At 49.9% G+C, this 18,849-nt stretch overlaps 1 protein-coding gene across 7 annotated transcripts in view; it reads right to left on the bottom strand.

Annotated features, from left to right (window-relative positions):
• The window catches only part of LOC144179475 (rho guanine nucleotide exchange factor 11-like), a 207,175-nt gene that overhangs the window by 140,156 nt on the left and 48,170 nt on the right, over positions 1–18,849 (bottom strand). For all 7 annotated transcript variants that reach the window (XM_077707850.1, XM_077707847.1, XM_077707844.1 and 4 more), the window contains 5 exons: positions 12,164–12,262; positions 11,648–11,693; positions 6,085–6,222; positions 2,620–2,734; positions 2,359–2,533 (listed from right to left, as the gene is read on the bottom strand). In XM_077707850.1, coding sequence (XP_077563976.1) covers positions 2,359–2,533; positions 2,620–2,734; positions 6,085–6,222; positions 11,648–11,693; positions 12,164–12,262 — 573 coding nt within the window. The remainder of the gene's footprint in view (positions 1–2,358; positions 2,534–2,619; positions 2,735–6,084; positions 6,223–11,647; positions 11,694–12,163; positions 12,263–18,849) is intronic.

Raw genomic sequence — 18,849 nt, 5'->3', positions numbered from 1 at the left:
CTTTTGCAGTGCACGAAAGACCAGGCGAACGTGAAGCCACGGGCGACTCAAGGGAAGTGCACAGCTCCACCAGCTCGTTGTGAAGAGAAAAGAAATTCGGTTACCCATGCGTTTCTTTACTGGAAAGGCAAAGCTTTGACAGCGCTTCTCTTAGCATATTTATTGTAGAAAATTGCAATTTCAAAAAATCTGTTGCAACTTTTCCCAGCATAAAGAACCCTCCCCTCAAATTAATGCCCAACTTTCTGAAACAAAAGTGGGTTCATTACGCGAGTACATACGGTATTTGTCTGAAGTTTGGGATACAGTCAAATCCCGCTACAACGAAATTGACGGGACGTGCGAAAAATTTCGTTGAAGCATCGTTCAGGCGAAATCTGCCTCAACACACCACGGAAAAGCCAGAAAAAAAGCCCTGCATCATTGGCAGCATAATACAATGTTTAGAAAAAGGAGCGACGCACAATAACGTGATGTTTATTCGGATAACAAACATACCAATGGCTATCTGATTTTCACCTGCACGCAAAGGGAGGGGGGGGGGGGGGGGGGGGAGGGGGGTGAAGAAATGCAGGCGCAAAACGTATCGCTGCACAACAAGGCGTGTCCACCGAGCTGGTTACTTGCAGATAGCTGCTAGGCCGTCGGAAGCTCCCCTCTCGCTTGTGGCAGGAGCAGTGCTGTTATCTTATCCTCTCACAGGGCACGGCAGCTACTGACCTTGGCGGGCAAGACGTGCACTTGCATTTAACACGCTCGCGCGCTCGCGACTAAGATGGGATGACTCGGCTTCAAGGCCAAACACGCAAACATGAATCTTGTTCTTGGCTATGAAGAATGGTAGAAGGATGAAGAATGGTAGAAGGAAAACGGCAAGGACAGCTGCTCACAACGCATACATGACGGCGCCGTGATTTCAATTGGATACGGATTGGCTGTAGCTCTGGCTAGGTGAACTGGGTCTGCGCCTCATGTTAAGACCGCTAGCCACATCGTTATCACCAGCAAGCAATGGCGTCCGCCTATGAGTTTGTTTTGTTTTGGGTTGTATGGTGTGCACGCGGCGCATGTTTTTGGTGAAACTAAGTGTCCCGAACGTATAGAAAGTTACAGATAGCTGGCGTTATGCTTATTTTTATTGTAAAACAAATGTTCAAACCCAGCCCCAATGGGCGTAAATTTCGTTGAAGCAAAGAAAGCCAGACAAATGGTTTGTTGTGGTGAGTACTTAGTTGCATTGACTTTTATGGCTAGCTGACGGGGAATTGGAAATATTTCGCTGAAACGGAAATTTCGTTGAAGCGGACTTTGTTGTAACGGGGTTCTACTCTATAACTGGTATCACTGCTATTGGGACAAAGCTGTCTTTCCAATGAAGCAAACATACTTTGTCTTCATGGCCCCTTAAAAAAACATTGGCACAGCAAAGTATTGGATATAATGAACTAAATTCAAAGCTTGGTTCGTCATGCTCAGTTTTCATAGGCATTAAACTTTTGTGACGAGACCAGGTACAAAATATCTGAGGAAATATCGTTTATAATGCAGGATTGTTTTTCTGCCACGTAGCTACAAAGAATGATGCCTAAGCAAAGGTCAAAGGTCAAAACGTGTTCAAAAACAATTTTCACATACAATCATCCTGGTGCATAAACCACCCATGAGGCAGGAACTCATTCATTGCAGGAGTCAGGTCTTCAAAAAGCTGCGTTATTTTCCCGTGACCTTGTGCACAGCTGGATTTGTCTCTACAAGCCACATACTGCTACCAAGTGAAGCCGTGCAAATCAAATGACAGGCATCCAGCTACAAAGCACGTCGAGGCACAACATGCGTTCTTAGAGTAAACATGTCAGAAGCAGAAAGTTTTCATAAAGGGAAAAACCCCAGCTATAGTAAGGGATCATTTTCAATTTTTCTAGGATTCCTAATTCAAGCCCATTTACGTTAACTAGATGTTTTGGTAACAGTGCGGCTGTGATAGTGAATTTCTCGGCCTTCGTCTAATGTATAAGATGAGGCTTACACAGACGGTCGTAAGAGATGGACCAAGTGAGCAAACGGGAAAGCAGCGGGCCAATATTACAGCGACACAAAAAGCGCAGCCCCGAATTACATTACGTCCTGAAAAGGTGCACCCGTTAATGACGCACCCTCCTCACAACAGCACAGGCCGTGCGTCAGAACGGTTGGTGGCAGTGCAAGAACAACTACGACACCACGTCGCCCCGCTCCAGTGCAGTACGCCAGGTTGAAAACACCAGTCGAAGCCCCGCTTTGACGGCTCGGTTGCCCGCGAGTGCGTACGCATGCATCCTGCACTTGGTCCAAGCGTCCCTCATGTCGCCGCCCACCAACCTTTCTGTTGCGGGGGAAGAACTTGAGGCGCGACTTCTCGCGGGCCACGAAGGTGGGGAAGCGCTCCATGAGGGCCAGCGCGCTGGGCGTCTTCACGCCGAAGCTCTTGAGCACCGTGGCCAGTGCAGAGGCCAGCGCCGACTTGTAGTCGGTCAGGTTCTCCGGCTCCTCCCGCCTGCGCCGCCGCCCACCACCACTCGTGACCCTCTCTCGACCCCACAACCGAACCTTTAGGGAGCACGAAAAAGAGAGGGGCCTTACGCAAGGGTCTCCAGTTCGTTGAGCAGAGTGGACTCGATGATGCGCAGCTCGACGTTCTTGTCCCGGAGGGCGTCATCCAGTGTCACGTCGTTGGGCATGTACAGGCCGGACAGACCTGCACACGGGAGATCGGAGGCGCAACTCTCAGTCTGGCCGATTTCACGCCCGTTTCCCCTGTCAAGTGAGCCCTGGCTGGCTGAAAGCAGGCGTGCCGCAGCGCAACCAAGGCAGTTTCTATGCACGTCACTGGTCAGAGACAAATGGCCGCGCAGCGGACATTTTTTAAGCACACCCCACTCGGAATTCTGCGCCAGTGTATCTCCTGGCAGCGCAGCACTATGCACGGGCCAACACCTGACGCTGCAGTGGCCAGGCACCCGTCCCACAGTGGCTCCTGCAATGATTAATGTGGCGAACCGGGCCTGTTGGTGGTGCACACTTCGAAGTTAGCAGCAGAGAAAAGACAACGACAAGGCAAGGTGACGAGGACTGCGCTGAACTTGCGGCTGATTTTGCATTGAATGAAGCAGAACACAGCCACAAGCTGTCCGCCCAGGAGCTCTCGTTCATGCATGCGCAGCAAGGTCAGTTCTTTTTCTGGGAACACGATGGAGGACACAGCGTCGGAATGAATTCTAGCACTTCGGGAGGCGTGCATCACGCTCCCAACAAGGAAACTGAACTAACGGCACGCACAGATGAGAGCCTCTCGTTGGTCAACTTGTATCTGTGTTGTGTTTCCTTCCCAGTAAAATCAGCTCGCAGTTCCGCACAGTCCCCGCCGCCTTGTTTCTGTTCTTGTCTTCTCTGTTTTACCTGCGCTGCTACCTTTAGGAACGGCGCACCAGGGCTGCCGGAGAACAAGAGGACCAAGCAGCACGCACTTCCCAGAGCCACTGCAGGGGCGAAGCCTCTTGACCTCACCTGCTCAGTTGCCACACACACGAGGGGGCCAGGATAGGCCATGACAGGAAATGGAGTAACACTGAAAACCGGCTTAGTTGGTACATGTTCACGCTCGCAGCACAGAGGCGACAGGACTGAGGGAACAGGACACAGGCCGTTCAGCGCTTGTCCTGTGTTCCTTTTCTCTCTGCCCTGTTTGTCCTGCGCAGCACAGAAACTGCAGCCACATACCGCATTTTCCAGTGTAAGTTGAACCTCGTTATAAGAGACATGGATGTAAGAGACAAATGGGTATAATAGACACTATTCACCCACTTGGTTGGCTGCCCTATCTCTACCATTAAATTGACCTCTTTAATAACAGACATCGGATGCAGAAGACAGTTGGTTATAAGGGACAAGTCATCCTTGAACTTTAATCAATATTCTCGCTTGTAACAGACATTTTAACTTCAGATGCAGTGCCACCAGTCACTAATTGCAGTTGCTTCCATTGTGGAAACACAGGTGGTCGACAGGCGCCTGCATTTGCTATTTATTATAACTTCAGCAAACACACAGTGGTTCAGTCAGCTATGAAATGACGATGAGAAGCCCTGCCAATAGAAATGCAACTTACAGAAGTGGTTGAAGCTTACTGCCATCCATTGGATGGAGCACGATCTCACGTGCAGGCTCTCCCACTCGCGTAGCTCCCAATCAAGAAGCATCACAGATGCTAAGTCCTGCAAGCGTAGTGAATAGCCTGAGCACACAACGGAAGAAGCTGTGCGCTGTGGCTATTCATCAGGCTTGTGAACTCAACATCTACGATTCATCTTCCACAAACAGTGAAAGGAGAGAAAGCTCGTAGAATCGGTTATAAAAAAACAGTGTAAATACAGTCATGAAGCAAACAAAGATTGAAAACTGTTTCATAAATTCTGGGGGCCAAACATAAATTAGAATGAATCTTTTTCAACATGCTGTAGTGTTCTGTTGAGCTTATTTTAGTCATACGGTGCCCACATTGAACTAGGGCCTGATTAGTAAGTGAAAACATGGTTCCCTGCTTATAAGAGACATCTCGTATAAGAGACAGAAACTGATCCCTAGTACATGTCTCTTATAAAGGGGTTCAACTGTATAAGTCGCGTTTTTTTTCTGAAATTTTCGTTGGTGCGTCTTATCCACCGGTGCGACTTATGTATGAAATAAATCTGGTTCGCGGCGGCTGCGCGTGGCCAGCGCACGTTGAGACACAGCTCTATGGTGTAAATCAATCCCAAGTCCACCGGTACGGCATTTCTCATAGCCCATATGTCACTTCGGGACATTGCACCAAAGAATTTGCAGCTTTTTCTAGTCAAAAAGAATGATAATGGCCTGCGACAACCACGCGCCACTTTAGGCCATGCGCAGTGTAACTACAGTTCAGAATAAATTCAAAGTAACATCAAACTGGGTTGCAAAAATAAAATGCAGCTCATCCATTATTACGGACAGTTACTCTGAAGGAGGTAAACGTGTTGCTAATTTTTAAAATGACAGCTTGGAGATAAGTTTTGATTTTCGTGCCACTTCCCGTCGCGTCACTTCCGTCCGCCATGACACCTTTATTGCGCTGATTTACAACAGCACACAACAGATGCGCGACGTTTGGAGAGGTGGCCAAATGGGTCTCCGACTCTTGGGACTCCATTTCTACAAAAACAGTTGTAGCCGGGTTGATAAAGGCCAGAGTAATCCGGTCCGCGAGTGGTAACGATGTTGGCGAAGAAGACATCAGAGAGTCGGAGGACGACAGTGATGCACCGGTGGAACTCCCACTGAAGATACTGTTAGCGAGTCTGAGGAAAAAGACTGATGGTTTTGCCTAAACGCCGTCCGTAAGTACATGCCATCTGTGGGTATCCATAAACCATTTTTGAGAAGTTGGTTATGTCCAGACTTTGGATGTTATATGCCCGTGTCTAGCCCTGCCTACAGGAGGATGCGTTAATAGGCGGCGGCCGTCACAACCATGTCCTGTCGCCGTACTTTCTAACGATCTGATACACTATGAGTTTACCTAATTAAGAAGTGCGTCTTATATACCGGTGCGTCTTATACAATGGTGCGACTTATATACGTTTTTTTTTTGAAAAACTGTCATTTTGAGGGGGGTGCGACTTATAGACCGGAAAATACGGTAAGTTGGAGATCTCCTTGCAAGTTGCTGCAATGCTAAAGGGGGGCTAATGTCAGAGGCAAGGCACTCCTCGAAACCATTTCCCACTTCCTAGGAAATAGTTCCCAAATAGGAAATAGGAAATGGCCCCAGCACCGCAGGGAAGGCAGCCGGGGCTCGCCAAGTGGCACGTGCATGGCTGTCGCCACTGAAGTTCTCTGCGCAAGGTCCTTTTTCGAAACAGTTGCCAGTTCTCGGCAGAATTGGAGTAACGTCTCGACGCAGCTCTGCCCTCCCTTCTTCCCAGCCCAGAGAACGTGAGTGGTGATAGCCATGCGCGTGCCACTTGGCGAGCCCCCCCCCCGGTCCCCGGTGAAAGCCAGGGCGCAGAGCCGGGCAGGCGGGCCTACCGATGGTGCGGGTGTTGCGGAAGTCGGTGAGCAGCCGCTTGAGCTGCTCCATGGCCTTCTCGCGGGCCTTGAGGAACACGTCCTTCAGCTCCTCCTCCTCCTGGCCCCCCTGCTCCTGGCTGCTCTGCAGGACCTTGTCTGCACCGGCCACGGGAGGGAGGGGGGGGGGGGGGCACACAATGATGCACATTCTTCCTCTGGCGGCGGGGGCACGCAAAGGGAGACCTGCTGCAGCCCCCAACCAGTTTACGAAAGCGAGCAAAGACTCTCGCACGCCTACTTTCGCATATACCAGAGCAGAAAACCTGCTCCTCTCTGCGGTCCTGGCAAACTCCCCTGTTGAAACAATGCAAGCGCACTTCGTACGACAGCTCAGCCCCAATTCAAACTGGCCCCAGTCAGGGGTGAGACAGCTGCATCAGATTTGGGAGCACTTTTTGGAGCAGCAAAATCTCGATTTTGGAGCAGAAGAACCTTTATTCGGAGCAGTTAATGACATTTAGTACGTCACCTTGCGAGCCTAAAAAAAATCTAATTTTTCGCAACTCTGGAGGGGGGGGGGAGAGTGCACTTTTTAAATGGTTTTGAACGTACGTAACACTCAAAGAGCCTTTCAATGAAGTTTTTTCTACCAGTGTATGATAAGGTACGAACTGCACTACCTTTTAAATACCATTTTTAAATTCTTAGGCTAAATGCATTGATAGTGTGGAGTGTCGTTGAAAATATCCAATTGAAGAACTAGACAATCGTAAGGCATTTGTATTGCCATGTAAATGCCCAAATTATTATTTTTTGTAATCCCAGACTCAGCTTTACGCACAAGTACATACAGCCACGGCAAACGTTGCGCACTTGCAAGTGACAGCAGTCCCACCCCACCAGCCCTCCCATTTCGTTCCCAAGGTGCACGTTAACTACAATTGCATGTTGGCTAACGTCGGCACGGTAAGCCACCTCCCTTTTGGCATTAAATTTCACTTCAGATAGATGAACCATTATTACTAGCATGAAATAATAGCCCGCCCCATTGTCGGACACTGTTTGAACATTTTGTGGCGATATAGCCACCACTTCTGCGGTGTCAATCGTCCCATTCCCGCAAGCTTGCTGTCAAAGGTGACAATAACTCAGCACTTTATAACACCGCAACGAGTCTGAAATTTCACTTTAAGCACGCATCGTGCCTCACACTCAAGGCCGAAACATGGCAAGTTCGCGAGCACCACGTTGGTTTTCTTTTTTTTTTTTTTTTTTTGACGAACTCTGTCTTTCCACAACAGATCAGACGACTAAATGTAAACCCAACCACTCCCCTAACCAAAACTATGCTAGAAATCAGTGAAGAGCACTCTGCCTGAACCACGAGCAACTGCTTCACCTGGCGGCCATGTTTTCCAATCTTCACCACACCAATATGGCGGCGCCCAGTAATGTCGTTCCAGAGATACAGCGCTCCGAAAATTGCCATGCCATTTTTTCATTAACTTGCAGAAGTAGTTTCAGTGATGCTACCGGCTTAGGCCGCTTTGGAGCAGCTTTTGGAGCAGGCAAAAATGCGTTTCGGAGCAGCAAAACCAGCTTTCGGAGCAGGTGTTGATAGAAGCAATTTTAAGACACGTATTGCATTCATGATAGATATTCGCTAAAAGCACGCCCTTCCACGATAATAAAAAATTAAAAGAACCCAGAACATGGATATTTTGTCCTCATTTTCATCAGTCTCCTGAAGAATTTCTGCATTGAACTTTGTGCAGCGGCCTGCACAACAAAAATTAAAAAAAAAGCAAGCTCTCATTTTTACACAATAGAAGATTTACCATGAACAAACTTAAAATTGCTTGTCACAACGACGAGCACTATTTGAAGGCTATTGTGGGAGCACTGACCAATGACATCAGTAGCTCCACGGCTTTGACTGCATAACTGAACATGCATCACTATTTAGCAGCGTCAGCGCTGCCACCGTAAGGGTCTAAAACGACAAGCCACCGATAGCAGCGCTATTGTTTACAAAGGCAGCGGGCAGCCATTTCTGGCAACCAACATGCAGCACCTGGCTGAATCTCGCCCCTTCACGACAGGTTTGCTGCAAGCAACCAAAATGCCTCCGTTCATGACAAGGTAGTCCCCACCCCGAGACTATGTTAACTCTCTGCAAGGCCACATGCGCGCATTTCACCTTCAATTTCCACGTATGTGAATTCTATGCCTCTATGAACTCTACGTGAAATCTAAGACGGGCGTCGTCATATGCGTACCGCACACGTTAAGCTCGCAAAAAACGTCAGGCGTCGTGAAATTGCCGTACTTGCTCGCCGGCGCGCGGCCCGAACTATGTCACCGTTTCCTGCCCCTTGCATACTATTTTCTCCCCCCTGCACTTTGTGAATTCTCATCTGTTTACAGTAAAATCTCGATGATACTAATCTCGCGGCACCGCGAAAAATATTCGCATCATCCGAAATTCTTGTGAACAACACAGACCAAAAAATTAAGCACTAAAACAAGTTTTCGATTGTTTCTTTTCTTACTTTCGCGTGACGAAATCCGTGACGTTTCTCCGCTTTTTTTTTTTTAACCTCCATGTCGCCGAGCGGTCCTTTCTGGACCTCATCTCCTCACTCGCGGTGCTCAAGCTCACTCACTACAGGAGCGTTTTTGCACGCGATTCGTGCGCGTCGGCGATTCGGCACCCGCGGTCAGAAAATTACGCGCGATGCGTGTGGCAGTGGGAGGAGCCCGACGACTTGCGCCAATGAGAAGGCGTGCGAGAAGGCCAGACAGCCGGCTGGCTCCGCCGGAGTTGTTTAGGCTTAGAACCCCGACAGATATTTCATGGGCGCTTTCACTAGCGGTGCGGATGATGTTCTATAGCACCGTTTTCGCTCACATTATTCGCTCATGTACCGCACAAGAAACTTCGCGTGTGCTTTGAGCGGCATTTTAAAGAGCGGTTAGAAGCGGTTTCTTGAGCGTCCCGCACCACTTCGCGACCGAAACTGCCGCCATGTTGCCGCGGTCGGCCGCGCCCCGCGCAGCGTGCGGGTGGTTTCGCGGCGCGTTTTCGCGAGCAGAAAACAGCTTGGCCGTTCCTGGATAAGGAGCGACAAAGAGGGCAGAGAGCCCGTACGTCGCCGTAGCGGCAGTCGCGCACCTCGCCGACTCGTTCTTATCCGCCGGGCACCGCAGGTCCGTTCGTAAGAGCCGAAATTTTTCCTATTTCAAACAGTGCAATTTCGCTGGGACTTATCAGAAGTTCGTATCATCCCGAAATTCGTGTCACCCAGAATCGTATCATCCAGATTCCACTCTAACTACAACTCCTGCATCCTCATCTCTCGTCTACTTTTCTTCCAGCACAACTCCGCAAGCACCCCGTCGACGCGTACGCTGTCGGGGCGCGTTAGCGAGCGAGTACGGCGATTTCACGTCGCCTGACGTTGTCGCCGTGCTTCGAGATTACGGCACGCTCATAACGACGCATATCGAGGCCCGAAGACCGCGAGGCGGACGGTCGCGACGGAGGCAGCCGGTCTCGCGAGCCCAATAAGTGCGAAGCGCACTGCACGGTATTAACAGCCTCGGGAAGGGGAGGAGATTTCACAACGCCTACGAGGCGCCAGCCGCAAACCGTATCGTCGCCGTTATCGCAACAAGGGCCAGTTTGCCTTGGCTTGGCTCGGATTGCGTCCTGAAAACAGGTGCACCGCGATGTCGCTTTCAATGGCGAACCTCAAGTATTTAGTTTCGTTTCTGAAAGTTGGCGTACACGCTTGGGCGCAGGTTGGGCGCAGGTTGGGCGCAGAATCACCAAATTTAGAGGAAATGTAGCAGGATGTAGCAGCCAGAGCACTTGGGCGCAGTTTGGCGCAATTGGCGCAACGGTAGCATCACTGTAGTTTGTCCCGCCAGCACACATAAGTATTTTTTATACAGAACTTTGCAATGGTTTTCGATGGGAAAACTTTAAAGACGCACAGAATATAACATGTGCAACTCAACATTGTGACTTTCGAAAAAACTATCTTGGGGATAATTTTATGCAGGCTTTTTATTGAATGATCAATCAATCAAACCTTTTCAAACAGCACCACCTTGGGGGTGCTAGAAAATATGCCGTCAGTAAGCATTTTTCCCCACTGAGACTGATGGGAGCGTTAAAATCCTTGGCTCTCAGACAGTTTTGGAGCAGTTTGGTGCAATTGTTGCAATTTTCAAGCTTTTGGAGCAGCCTGGCGCAGGAAAGCACATTTGTATCAAAAGTGCGCACTCTGCGCAGCTGTCTCAGCCCTGCCCAGCGGTTGAGCAAGAAACCAGCCCCTTTGACACTGCTTCCCCACACGCCCTGTTGCATCAGGGTTCGTACAGGCTTCAAAAGCAAAAATTCAAGGGTTTTCAAGGACCAGAAAACACATTTTCAAGGTCCCCATCTAATGTTTTATCTGGGATTATTTATAACCTTTCCAACACAATGCAAAAGTTTTTTATTGCACAATACCTAAGCACATTAGTGCACATTTAGATAGGTGTTAACGGGTTCGTAAATGCTCCCCCAGCTTTATTTTTTTATTTCATGGCTGGTATTTACAGGTTTTTCTTTTTTCTTTGTGTTTTTCTGAGGCTGTTTGATTTCAAAACTTAGTTCATAATGCCTGCATCTCCTGTTTTGTCAGCAAGAGCATCAGCTGGAGCAAGTGTTGCTTCAAGGCAGGACGAACTATGTGCACGTCCATCATTTGCACGTAAAAGCAAACGTAGATGGAGCGTATGAGGCACAGACTAGATGGAAGATGCAAGATAGAGAACAGAAGCTGGCTTTCACTGGATTGTCTCATGATATGGATTGGATTGACAAGTGCCTCCTCCCAATGTCGCCTCGTAATAATGAAAATCCACCAAACTTGTAATTTCACGCAATACACTGAAACTTGATCGTTACAATGTTTCTTTACATTTGTTAACACCTAAAATGTATGACAAACACTTTACATTCTTGTGGAAAGGCAGGGCCATTGATTCTCTCCGGAAAAATCAAGGGTATTCAAGGACCATTTAAAAATTCCAGGACTTTCCAGGCCTTGAAATTGACACTTCTAAATTCAAGGGTTTTCAAGGTTTTCAAGGACCTGTGCGAACCCTGTGCATGCTTCTCTTTCTCCACCAACGCAGGCGGTATTCACCCCCACCCCAACCATAAAATGTTTCTGTGCACTCCCTCGAGAGTCACATAACCAGGGTTTCCACTGTATCTATGGAAAAAGCATGGCCACGACACCAAAGCGGCCCTCAACTTGATCTCCTCACTTGAGGCATTGCACATAGCTTTCCCTTTTTCCTTCTGGGTTTCCCGAAGGCATCTCGATCACTGGGCATGCATCCTGGTGCAAAGCGTCAAGGTGTCTGAATTGAGGTGTCTATGTGGGCTGGTCGGTACTTCATTGTGGGAACTTCAGTCGTTTGAGCACCAAGGAAAGGGCAGCAAGGAGGCACTCTATCCCAGCTGACGCAGGGCCCCCTCCCGGTCCCGTGGCGATGGCCCCCGGCGGCGGCGGCCACGTACCGATCTCCTTGAGGATGGCCTCGTCAATGTTCTCGATGCTCAGGGGCTGCACGGGAGAGAGGGGGACACGTCAGCGGCCTCCGCTCGGCCAGGGCGCTCGCCACTGCTGCAGCACAACACTCCCTCCGGGCGGGCACAATGTCCCGCGAGTGGCGGGACGCACCCTGGCGGTGGCCCTCGCGAAAAGCACACGCCAGAAGGGAAGGGGAAGCAGCCGGGGCTGCAGAACACAGCACTGCCCCCCCGCCAAGAGAGACCAGCAGGAGCAGGCCGGGTTTCACTCCACTGCGGAGGCTCCACCGACCCCCGAAATGTGCCCGCACACCCCCTCCCTGAGGAACCCCCCCTCTACGCCATTCGAGAGAGACATTCCCCCAGAAAGGCATGCGTTTATTTTCCCCCCACACAAATCCCCCAATGTGCCTCTGCCCCTTTTCCCTTTGTGCCCCGAGTGCTGAGCTGGCATGCTGAGGCAGAGCGAAGCCGCCACCTCCCTCACCCCCGGTCCCCGCTCACCGCGCTCTGGACGAGGAAGGTGGAGGTGATCTCGTAGGCCCACTTCTTCATCTCCTTGCCCGTGCCCAGCTTGTACAGGTTGGTGATCATCAGGAACAGCTGCGCAGCCACACAACCACCGCAGCTGCAAGACCACACACTGCTCGCCCAGGCGCCCGCCTGCTCGAGCTCGCTCGGAAAACCAACTACAGCAGTGCAACTGCAATGCTGCCAAACTTAAAACACTTCATTCACCCTTTTTTCACCCATGATTATCCGCTTCCTGCTAATCTAACGCTCCGTCTATTACTGATACCCACTACTTTTGAGATTCTCTGGTCAACATTGTATAAACAGGTGCTCTGTAGTGCTCGTTTTTCGTGTTCGCCTGTTTTTTTTTTCCATTTTTTTTTTTAGTGCTACACTTAAATCTCGTTACAACGAAGCGGTTTATAACGAAATAACGCATATAACGAAATAGTTGCAATTCCCCTTGAAAGTCACCATAGAAGCCCATGTGTTTAAAACTGCGTTTTAACGAATAAAAAATTTGCTGATCAAGGGATATAACGAACAACTTTTGTCCCAAACTGGCAACCCGCTTTGCGAAAAACATATCGATTTTTAAAAAAGCGCGGCCCCATTTTTTGCATCCGATGCGGCATTTTAAACCTCTCGCGGCAGCGCTGCCCCATCCGGCGACGCTCCAAGCCAAGCCAAGCTCTTACTGACGGTCTGTTGCACACGGCACGCCGCGGCGCGCTGCTTCTCTTGCTTGCTTTGTTTATGCACGCACGGGAAGCAGCAGCGGTAGCAGTGTAGGCGTAGGACGCTCCGCCGGTTCGCTTTCTACATCCAGTTGTGTGGCGTGTTTCACGGGAGGACAATGAGCGACAGCAGCAGTGGATGTAAGCGTAAACGCAAAGTTATCGCTCTCGACCAAAAGGCAGCCATAATTCGAGCGGTGGCAGCAGGGACTAAGAAGACGCAAGTGGCCAAAGACTTTGGAATCGCGCCGAGCACCCTCTCCACCATTCTCGGCAGCAAGGAAGCCATCACGGGCGCTGTCGCACGCGGCGTTAAAGGTAGCCGGAAGAAGTTGCGGTCACCTGCTTTTGAAGCCGTCGAAGAGGCTCTCTTCAAATGGTTTTTAGATGCAAGGGCTGCCCGTGAGTGGGGCACTCCTCCAGAGAGAAGCGATCGACTTCGCTTGTATTTTGGGCTGCGACAACTTTGTTGCAAGCGACGGCTGGCTACAGTGATTTAAGGAACGCCGCGATATCGTCGGCAGAGTCGGCTACGGCATGGGTGCAAGCCAACGTTGGACCCGTCGTTCGGAAGTACGGAGAACAAAACGTGTTCAACGCTGACGAGACAGCGCTCTTTTACCAAATGTTGCCGCAGAGGACTCTGTCCTTGAAGGGAGAGCTGTGTCGTGGTGGAAAACACAGCGTGCTCCTGTGCACGAACATGGATGGATCGGAGAAGATCCCCCCTGTGGTGATGGGGAAAAGCACATCGCTGAGGTGCTTTGAGGGAAAGAGGCGACTTCAACTCCAGTACCTTGCTAACAGGAAGGCCTGGATGACACGGGACGTTTTTGCGGGGTGGCTGTGTGATTGGGACGAGAAGTTGAAGAGGCAGAATCGCAAGATATGCCTTTTCTTAGATAACTGTTCGGCCCATCACACAGGTGTGGCGCTTGAAAACATCGAACTTCGGTTCTTGCCCCCCAACTGCACAGCGGTGATACAGCCTCTCGATCAAGGCGTCATCATGTCCTTGAAGGCTGGTTATAGAAAGCGGGTTATAGACCGGCTCCTTCTAAACATGCGCCTGAAACGCGACACCAAGATCGACTTGTACATGGCGATGGAAATGCTTCACGCAGCATGGATGAGCGTCACTGCCAGCACCGTCGCCAACTGTTTTCGCCGTGCATTTGCTGCCAGCGAAAGCAGTTCTGACAGCGACGAGTCAGCTGACCGAGTTGGCGCCCCCGATGACACTTCTGCATCGAACGAAGCCGTGGCATCGTGGAGCGCTCTCGTTGATTCCGGTGTCGTGCGTGGAGGCGAAACCTTCTGCGACTACGTGAGCATAGATTCCGACGTTGTGGCTACGGAGGAACTGGCGGACAGTGACTACGTGCTTGGCGCTGCTTGTCCGCAAGAGGGAAGCGATGACGAGTGTGTCGAGGACAACGACTCTTCACCCTGCGCGGACGACGTGCCGACATCTTCCCAGGCACTGGACGCGGTGGATCTGCTGCGCCGCTACTTCGGCGGGCACAAAGACGGCGAAGACGGCCTCGACATAGCTGATGCTGCGGAGAGGGCCGTCCTTCGGTTAAGGAAGATGAATCAGCGCAGCATAACGGATTTTTTCACGCCATCTACGTAAAAGGGTACGTGGTATGCGGCGAGTAAATAAAAATCAGTTTCTGCGTGTCTGATTCCAGTTTTTTGCTGTTTTACGTGCAGCACTTTACTGCGCGGCCGCTACGGTAGTGGATGCATTCTCGGTGACCTACCTCTGACTGCATGCCGTCGCGTACGGTAATCAGTATTACAATTAGTCAGTGGCTATAACGAACTAATGGTTATAACGAAAAAAAATTGGCGCCCGTTTGACTTCGTTATAACGAGATTTAAGTGTATAGCTAACAGTGTATTATGGGCTAATCCTGTCTCGCACTTCCGTGTTCTTTTTCCCTCGTATTCTAATGCTCCTCCCCTCTACAATTCCATTGGCCCTAAAAATCCCTCGAATAAATAAAACAAAAGGTAAGAAAGAGAAGTGCGGAGTGGTCAGCTCACCCCAGGAAAAACCACAGACCACAAACAACACTCACAGAGGCTGCACCCCGAATGCAAGAACGATTTTCATGGCCAAGCAGCAGCCTGCGAGGCATGCTTGCAAGGTAGGGTTCCTAAAAGGGGTATGCATTCGTAAGATTGTTATTGGGCCACCCTTCGATTTGTGCTGGTACAACAGTTGGAATAAAGAATGGAATGCCTCAAAAAAAAAAAAAAAAAAGAGTTCAGGATTATTTTTGACGTACCGTATAATGCGGAATATAGATCGAGATTTTTTACAGAAAAATTGCCCGAAAAGTCACCCCTCGACCTATATTGCAGTCACTCGCAGTTGTCAACTGGCGACCGGGCAGCCCATCGAGCCCATCCAAACCCCAAAGGCACCATCGCCACCACCATCAATCGGACGCAACGCCATCTTTGTTTTGTTGCTTCTCTCGCTGTCGGCGAATGTGCGCGTGCTATTTTCTTCTTGCTCAAAATGAGTTTAGGCACTTGGTGCCAGTTCACAGCAGCATTTAAAAGAAAAGTTGGGGTTTTTCCAAGGCCAATGACATGTCCGCCTTGCGCCAGTTCGGTATCACCAAACCAAGTGTTGCTAGCGGCGTTAGCTGAAGGGGCAGCTCTCGGTATGCAACGCTCGGAAGGCCTCGTTTCATGGGCGCTGCACTGTGCACCTGTGCTGCTCTGTACAAAGGGGAAAATTTTGTCCGCTAGCGTCGTGCGATGTCTCTACGAATGCATATCCCAAGATGTTTGCTGACCGCCTGCACAGACTGGCTGTCGCTCCGGTCTGCACACGAGTGTCCCATGCTTTGTGCTCGCTTCACAATGACATGGCGAGTGTTTAAAAAATGCTGCATAAGCAATTCCCTCGACTGCACCGAGGACGACCTGCTGTGTGGGCGACAGCGAGCCAGAAGCAGTCGTAATGAGTAATCTGAGACAAAACAAGTTATAGTCTCAATAAAACAATGGTTGGTTCATCATTATTTTTTTTTTGCATTTTTCGGCTACAAGGTAAGGGGGTCGACCTATATTCCGCCTCGACCTATATTCCGCATTATACGGTATATTCTGCATTATACGGTACTTGAACAAAAAGCCCTTTCGTTCAGCATGTTTTTAGTGGACCTGTCCCTGCCTTATTTTTGCCGCAGTTAATAGTGACTGTTTCGCGTGAATCTCTGGGTGTGCCCCAACAAGCCAGTCATGCACGTGGCAGGGTCGCCGACGCCCGTCCACCAGTGCCACGTCAGACAAGCCCAATGTGCCTGACAGCTGCGTTTGGTAGCGTCGTTCGGCATAGTGACGTGCGCAGTGCTTCCATGTTTACTAGGGGCATGCGAATATTGACATTTTTGAGTATGAAGCAAATATGAATAAGGCGAATATTGCCTTCAAATATCCAAACGAACATCTAATCTATGTGAAGTAAATAAAACATGGAAAACATGAACTAACAATAGTTTTTATTACGCGTTTAAATGAAGTTACTGCACAAGTACACAGACGAGGGATAATGCACCCATAACAAATTACCGTGCAGGATTAAAAGTTAATTCTTTAACGTGTTCACAAAGTGTCCGCTGACAACACCTTTGCATAAAGAAATCAATAAAAAAAAAGTGCAGAACTACTTCACACGACAAGCCTTCTATGGCTTCAATAACTTCACTAATTATGACGCCAGCTTCACATGGCAACATTTGGCAAGCCACGCATTGGGGCTGCGGCACTTCCAAACTCGAGTGGCAGCAAACTTGGAAGAACGAGCAAAAAATGTTCAGCGACAGCCTGTAGGGCTATCCTATCGGCAAGACCTTCCTCACGCATTCCTCCAGGCCCTGTGGCGGCCCTCCCCGCAGGCGACGCCCCTGTGCCCACCCAAAGCGCCCCTCTTGTACTGTGAAGCCGCCTACCCGTATAAGCCAAGGAAGCACAAAATGAAAGGAACCACGCCAGGAAGTGAGCCTGGACACGAACAGGGCAGGCCTGCCACCTGCGCTCATGAAGTGCAAACCGCACAATGGATAAATAGTGGCGTTGGATTAGCGGTGAACGGAACAGTGTCTGGGGAGGGGCCGCTCCTTGACGGCGATGCATGCAACAAGGGTGAGGGGGAGGCAGCGAAAGAGATGGCACTACAGCCACGCGTGCGCCCGTTCTCTTTCTGCCGTCACTGCTGCATTCGGACTCTGCCCCCGTGAAACACAGGCTGCCAGAGTTTCCCTCTTTGTCGAGCCACGTGCGTGAATTCAATTTTCGTCTCAAGGGTGTCATTTACACCTTCGCAGTCCAACCACCTTCACAGCATGGATTGCAGCCAGATTGTTTTTGTAGCTGACTGCGTGCAAGCATGCGTGCATGCACCTTAATGCTAGTGTGCAATACCTTGAGTGCAGCAGGTGCCTTTATTCTGTGTGAATGGATCAACCTCGATTGCCTTTTTTATTAAGTGCAATGCACTTCTTAAGCGACCCTGCGTCCACCGGCGATGTCCGCATCACATACCCACGTGGGGGATTGGCCAGGAATCTCCTCGTCTTCCTTGGCAACGGGGGGAGATGGGCGCGCGCTGCCTGGCCGCTGACATGGCACATACCCACGTGGGGGACTGGCCAGGAATCGGGCGTGAGAAGGGCTAATGCACCCGCTTAAAGGAGTACTGACACGAAATTTCAAAGCTGAGATCCGCTCTAGCAATCAAGTACAACGACAACACAAATAGGTGTCTGTGAATAAATGCATCTTTCTTTCTTTGTAGTTGTGTGTGTGTGTGTGATCTCTCTTTCGCGAACATTACCGAACCGCGCAAATTCAACTCCTGCATTCGCACTTTCACATTCTTCCCCTCGGGGAAATGCGGGGAATTTTATTACTATTGTGGTGTGGCAGCAAGGTGCGAAATTTTGGACACTTTGCACTGGCAAACGTGTTATCATGGTTGCCGCGCGCTATGACAAGCAACCATAATGATATCAATGTTTCAGCCGGTGCTCCATCCTAACGCGCATGTGATTCTGGGGTGCATTATTCCGAAAAAAATTTGCGCATCAGAATGGAGTAATTACGCACATTTTTTGACACACTCGCACATAGACGTAGCTCGGTGAAAGGCAAAAACGCGTGCCGAAGTGTGTACTACAGCAGCCAGAACCAGCATTGGTATGCACCATTTGTACCCAAGTCTGTAAGTGGACCTAATCTGATAAACTATGATATCCGCGCACTGCCCTAGCGGCCACCGTGCACTGAAGACAGTTCCTGCCACGTGAACGAGGGGCCAGCTGGTCAGCCAGTAAAGCATGTGTGGAGAGAGGAGCACGGAGTATTCCCTACGCATTTCCACCCGCCCTAACACTTTCGTGACCACGCCTATTCCCATCGATAGTATGCTATCAATGAATACAAACTCAAATTTTGGCACTCTACGAGCCCTTCTGGACTGCTAATGCCATCCAAATGGTAAAGGACAAAGGGCTTGCGTTCAGACCAGTTGGTATTCCATAACGTTCATCTTGAGTGCACAAAATCACACGGACACAGAAGACAAGGACAAGCGCTACTTCCAACTGAATTTTCTTGAATCGGGGGAAATGTATAGCAGCAAAAAGGCAAGAGATACAGAAAAGGTCACAATTATACAGAGATTAGAATAACGGAATCACTTGGCGCTGCCCCACACGTGTCAGTCATTACCATGACCAGTTCTTTCTTAGGAACGCTGCCTCCTTATCTGACAAGGCTACCGATGCTGTACTGACACACAGGAAATCGCCTAGTTGCATTTCAGCTGCCTCCACTATCTCACGCGTGCGCTGACCAGAGTCATGAAACAATACCACAGAGTTTTGAAAGTACGTTGACAGGTTCCCATCCTTTCTT

The sequence above is a fragment of the Haemaphysalis longicornis genome, unplaced genomic scaffold (genome assembly GCF_048455015.1).
Source record: "Haemaphysalis longicornis isolate Haplotype H1 unplaced genomic scaffold, Haemaphysalis longicornis Haplotype H1 scaffold_4, whole genome shotgun sequence".
Classification (NCBI taxonomy): Eukaryota; Metazoa; Arthropoda; class Arachnida; order Ixodida; family Ixodidae; genus Haemaphysalis; species Haemaphysalis longicornis.
The sequence above is the reverse complement of the archived record's forward strand: the minus strand, read 5'-3'. Positions and strand labels throughout refer to the sequence as shown.